Below are 5,797 nucleotides of genomic sequence, written 5' to 3'. Positions count from 1 at the left end.
GTTCTTAGCGAAAGTATTCGTAAACGAAAAATTGAAAATTCATCTGGTAGTGCTCTCAGTGTTGACCAACGAGGGAGAGTAAACCGAAGGGCCCAAACAAAGGGCGATCAAAATCAAAGAACCGAGAAAAATCTCCGAATAGACCAAACGTAACGTGTTGGCATTGTGGAGAAAAAGGTCAATTTCAGACAGGTTGTACAAGACCAAAGAGGAAGCAGAATCACAAATCTGGAGATGATGATGATTCTATAAATTCAGCAGAAGACATTGGGGATGCTCTAATCCTCAGCGTGGATAGTTTGATTGAATCGTGGATTTTGGATTCAGGTGCATCTTTTCATTCGTCTCCAATTAGAGAGTTGTTCCAAAATTTCAAGTTTTGAAATTTCGAGAAGGTGTATCTTGCTGACAACAAAGATTTGGAGATTAAAGAAAAATGAGATGTCTGCACTCTGGCAGGAAATCAATGGACATTAAAGGATGTCAGATATATTCCTAGTCTCAAGAAGAACCTGATCTCTATTGATCAATTGGACAGCACAGGTTATGCAACAAAGTTAGGGAAGAGTTCGTGGAAGATTATGAAGGGGCTACGGTGGTAGCACGTGGCTCAAAATTTGGAACCTTATACACCACTGCAGGGTGTATGAACATAGCTGCTGTTGCTGAGAGTGCTTCAAATTCAAGTCTATGGCACAATAGACTTGGACATATGAGCGTGAAAGGAATGAAGACACTGGCCGCGAAAGGAGTTTTAGAAGGTCTAAAATTTGTTGATGTGGGTCGTTGTGAGAACTGCGTTATGAGCAAGCAGAAACAAGTTAGCTTCACAAGGACCGTCAGAGAATGGAAGAAAGTGCGGTTGGAAATGGAACCATATGTGGAACAAGGTTCAACGAAGCAAGTGGGAGTTGAGCTTGAGTTGCAGGAAAACTCAACTAGTGATGTTGTAGCAGATACTCATGAAACTCCTGAGACTACTACTGAGGAACCAGATGTGGAGTATGGTTCCAAGACAACGAAGCAAGTGGGAGTTGAGCTTGAGTTGCAGGAAAACTCACCTAGCGATGTTGTAGCAAATACTCATGAAATTCCTGAGACTACTGTTGAGGAACCAGATGTGGAGTATGGTTCCAAGACCACGAAACAAGTGGGAGTTGAGCTTGAGTTGCAGGGAAACTCACCTAGTGATGTTGTAGCAGATATTCAAGAAACTTCTGAGACTACTACTGAGGAGCCAGATGTGGAGCAAGGTTCCAAGACAACAAAGCAAGTGGAAGTTGAGGTTGAGTTGCGGAGAAAATCACCTAGTGATCTTGTAGCAAATACTCAACAAACTCCTGAGGTTGTTGCAGAGGAACCAGCAGTAGAGCAAGTGACACCGAACTGGTATTGAGAAGATCATCCCGTACTATCAAAGTACCAGATATGTATGTACCTTCATTACACTATCTGTTGCTGATGAAAGGGAACCACAACTCTTTGAGGGGGTCCTACAGCTGGAGGATACAACCAAGTGGGAGCAAGCCATGGATTATGGGACGTCTAGGCTTCAAAAATGTGTTGTACTAAGGCTGAGTACGTGGCAATAGCTGAAGCTGGAAAGAAGACGATATGAATGACTGACTATCTAGAAGAATTGGGCAAGAATTCTTTATAGAGATAGTTAAAGTGTCATACAGTTGGTGAAGAACCCGGTCTATCATTTAAAGATAAAACATGGAAGGCAATACCATTTCACTTGCAGGTTAGTGGAAGATGGTGATGTGTTTTGAGAAGATAGATAGTGCAAAGAATCCAGCAAACATGTTGACAAAATGTGTTGATGTTGGAATATTGAGGTTGTGTAAAACCTCAAGGTCGGGTTTGAAATAAATATATTTTTTATATCTAATATATCTAATTATTGAGATTTTTATGCATAAAATCTCATGTTAACCTAGGTTAATATGTTTTTAATAGACCAAGATGTTGAACACAACTCTTTATGGGAAACACTCGCACTCTTTACTAAGACCAATCGAGATGAGATTACAAGACATTCTGTAGAATACTACTCCACTTTGTTTTACTTATACTGCTTGAGATTAAAAATGTTGGAGGGGTATTTACATACTAATAATTTATTTCTAAAATACATAAATCATTTTGTAAAAATATCAAGATATCTTTATTCTTAATGTGCCTAAATTATTTTTCTAAAATCGACCGACAATAGACTTGACATTACTGGACCAGTGATGATATTTTAACACTCTTTCTCACCACTAGTTCTCGTTCGTAGCACCATGTTGAGCTAACAGTGAAAGCCCTCATATTTGTCGAGATTTAACACTCTTGTTCTTGTAAACAATTCTCGGCCGCCTCATTTGGAGCATGTTAAATTATAATATTTACAAAAAAATACAGTGGATTAGATTTGATATTATTTTGTGTAGTTAGTATATGCAATTGGCATTAAATAAATGAAAAATTAAAAAGTTATTTAATAATAAAACAAAAATGAATACCTACTTGGTTACATCGAACAAAGCAAGCCTTCTAATAATCTCACGTCATGTCATCAAAACGACTAAGCGGCTCTCTCAGCCTCCGTCATCGATTGAGTGGAGCAATTGCATGAACCCTCCCGTAAATCGTCGGCGATCGATCTTCTAAATTACCTAGGGTTGGTGGTTTGATCCATTGGCGCAGGACCTAAATGGGTTGGGCAATTGCTCTTCACGGCGGCGCCGGCGACATCCCTCTCTCTTTGTCACTGGACCGCCGCCAACCCCGCGAGGAAACCCTCCGTCGTTGCCTTCATATCGGCGTTCAAGCTCTCAAAGAGCAGAAACCTCCATTGGATGTTGTTGAACTTGTGGTGAATATTATTTACTCCCTCTCTCTGTTTTTCTACCACTCTGGTTTAATATAAAATTGGTTCGATTAAGTTTGTGTAATCTTAGAGTTCGTAACGATTTTGTCTATTGATTTGTTTGCATAACGATTTCTTTCATGATGTTGTTTAAAATTTGTAATGATTGATCTGTAATGTAAAAAGTTCCAGTAGGTTGTAATGGAATTTCTGTAAGTGTATATAGATGGATGAATTGCTTGGAGAACAAATGTATATTTCATTTTTGTAAGAAACTAAAATGAAATTTTCAATGACATACAAAAAATAAACAGGGACTCCAATAAAAAAAAACAAGATCATGAATTGAATTATAAATTCTCAAGCTAAGTACCCCATGAAACACCGCAACACTTTGGCTTTCTCCCTCAAAGAAGAATGCAAGAGAATTAGGTGGATTTCATAAGTTCATGTTTATGCAACTTAGATTTATATAATCTATAGGATTAACCTATATTCAGAGTCAAGTAAACCCTTTTGTTTGTGCAAAATGCTTGGTTAACTGAATACTTGGTTGCTCTGTAAGTACTTTAGTACAGATTATCTCGACTTGACGATCAATTCATGGTGTATATGGCTTCTTTTCCATGGTAAGATGGTCAGCTTTTGAACTGTAGGTTCTCTTACACTTTCCCGTGCTGTTGAATTTGTTCTTGTACAGGTACGAGAGCTCGAAAACTGTCCACATTTCAATGCAGGTAGGGGCTCTGTCTTAACAACCAATGGCACTGTCGAAATGGAAGCTAGCATCATGGATGGTAAGAAGAGATGTGGAGCCGTTTCTGGGCTCACCACTGTTGTTAATGCCATATCTCTAGCAAGGCTTGTTATGGAGAAAACACCTCATATATATCTAGCATTTGATGGAGCTGAGGCTTTTGCAAGGGAACAAGTTAGAATTTCTACCCCGTTCCTATGTACACAGATCGATGCTTTGTGATTCATTACTGTTTTATTTGTGCACCAATTCTTATCTGTTCAATTTTCTTAAAATTGTCAAGGGAGTGGAGACCACTGATCCAAGCTACTTTATCACCCCACAGAACATTGAAAGGCTAAAACAAGCTAAAGAGGCAAACAGTGTGCAGGTTTGCTTCTTATCTTTGTTGAGGATTGTTCGGAGATAGTCCCACGTTAGCTAATTTAGTGAATGATCATGGGTTTATAAGTAAGGAATACATCTCCATTGGTATGAGGCCTTTTGGGGAAGCCCAAAGCAAAGCCATTAGAGCTTATACTCAAAGTGGACAATATCATACCATTGTGGTGAGTCATTATTCCTAACATGGTATCAGAGTCATGCCCTTAATTTAGCCATGTCAATAGAATCCTCAAATATCGAACAAAGTTGAGAGCCTCGAAGGTGTAGTCAAAAGTGACTTATGTGTCAAATAAAGGGTGTACTTTGTTCGAGGGTTTTAGAGAAAAGTAGTCAACCTCGATTAAGGGGAGGCTGTTCGAGGGCTATATAGAACTCAGGGGCTCTATGGTGTACTTTATTCGAGATGAGGATTGTTGAAGATTGTTGGGAGAGAGTCCCACATTGGCTAATTTAGGGAATGACCATAGGTTTATAAGTAAGGAATACATCTCCGTTGATATGAGGCCTTTTGGGGAAGCCCAAAGCAAAGCCATTCGAGCTTATACTCAAAGTGGACAACATCATACCGTTGTAGAGAGTCGTTATTCCTAACAATCTTCTATCCCAAACATGACTTCGACTGCTCTCTTTATGAACCAAAAGTTTATAGGTGTAGATATCCGTCTAATAGGGTTGAAAAAATCACATTATGGAGTTTCCCTGAGATTTTTATGTTTTAGCATCGGTTGATTTCTATGGTACTTTTTGTTTCTGCACATTGATAGCTGTTGTCATGAACACTTATAGATTGATTATACTCAACCAAGTCCCCAAGCCACAGTACAAGAAACAGGGATTGGAAATGGTGACAGTCAAATCGGGACTGTTGGATGTGTGGCTGTTGATAACCATGGGAATTTAGCTGCTGCAACTTCCACTGGTGGATTAGTAAACAAAATGGTCGGTAGGATCGGCGACACTCCATTAATAGGGGCCGGGACGTATGCTAACCATCTCTGTGCAGTTTCTGCAACTGGAAAGGGCGAAGCCATCATACGTGGTACTGTGGCAAGGGATGTGGCAGCTCTAATGGAGTTCAAGGATCTATCTCTTGAAGCAGCAGCAGCCTGTGCTGTCGAAAGTGTTCCGAAAGGCAATGTTGGCTTGATTGCAGTATCGGCCTCCGGCGAAGTTGCTATGCCTTTCAACACGACTGGAATGTTCCGAGCTTGCGCAACTGAAGATGGTTATTCAGAGATTGCAATATGGCCTTCTAACATGACTGAATGAATGTTGTTGCCCCGAAGCCTCTGCTGAAGTTTGGTTATATCTTCAGCTGTCAGAGAAATCCTCTGTTGTTTGCCTTCCTAAATATTAAGAATAGCCTTCCGAAGGATCTTTTCGTTTTCATTTCTTTGGTTGGATTTCAATGGCCAGCTTTTCTTTAAACACCGTTAACAATATATATATGTTTTTTATTTTTGACCTAACTTTCAAAACCCAAGGCCAACTCATGTTCGTTTTCACGTCTGTTAAATGTCATTTTAAAATAGAACAACAAAAACATGGTGTTTGATTGAATGATGTCATTTGCTAGGGATAGAATTAGGGAAGGGATCTCCTTGGAATTAGACAAGGGACTCTTGTGGCAAGGACAATTGTGCATGCCTGAAAGCATTGAAGCTTAAGGAGGATCAGGTACTAATATAGGTCCATGGTTTGCATATATTAGTACATATATCAAGACATGAAGCACTATTTTTAGTGGCGAAGTATAAAAAGGATAGTGGAATTTGTGAATTTGTGAACGAAGTATCTAG

General features: G+C 39.4%; 1 protein-coding gene across 1 annotated transcript; it reads left to right on the top strand.

Annotated features, from left to right (window-relative positions):
- The first annotated feature begins 2,514 nt into the window (after positions 1 to 2,514).
- Positions 2,515 to 5,476, top strand: LOC111468901 (isoaspartyl peptidase/L-asparaginase 1). Its single transcript, XM_023114047.1, has 4 exons — positions 2,515 to 2,863; positions 3,558 to 3,788; positions 3,898 to 3,984; positions 4,785 to 5,476. Exons 1-4 carry the CDS (start codon positions 2,702 to 2,704, stop codon positions 5,265 to 5,267), a joined length of 963 nt encoding a protein of 320 aa, XP_022969815.1. The 5' UTR covers positions 2,515 to 2,701; the 3' UTR covers positions 5,268 to 5,476.
- Positions 5,477 to 5,797: the final 321 nt, after the last annotated feature.

This window comes from Cucurbita maxima, unplaced genomic scaffold (genome assembly GCF_002738345.1).
Source record: "Cucurbita maxima cultivar Rimu unplaced genomic scaffold, Cmax_1.0 Cma_Scf00002, whole genome shotgun sequence".
NCBI lineage: Eukaryota > Viridiplantae > Streptophyta > Magnoliopsida > Cucurbitales > Cucurbitaceae > Cucurbita > Cucurbita maxima.
This window is presented reverse-complemented; position numbering and strand designations above follow the sequence as displayed.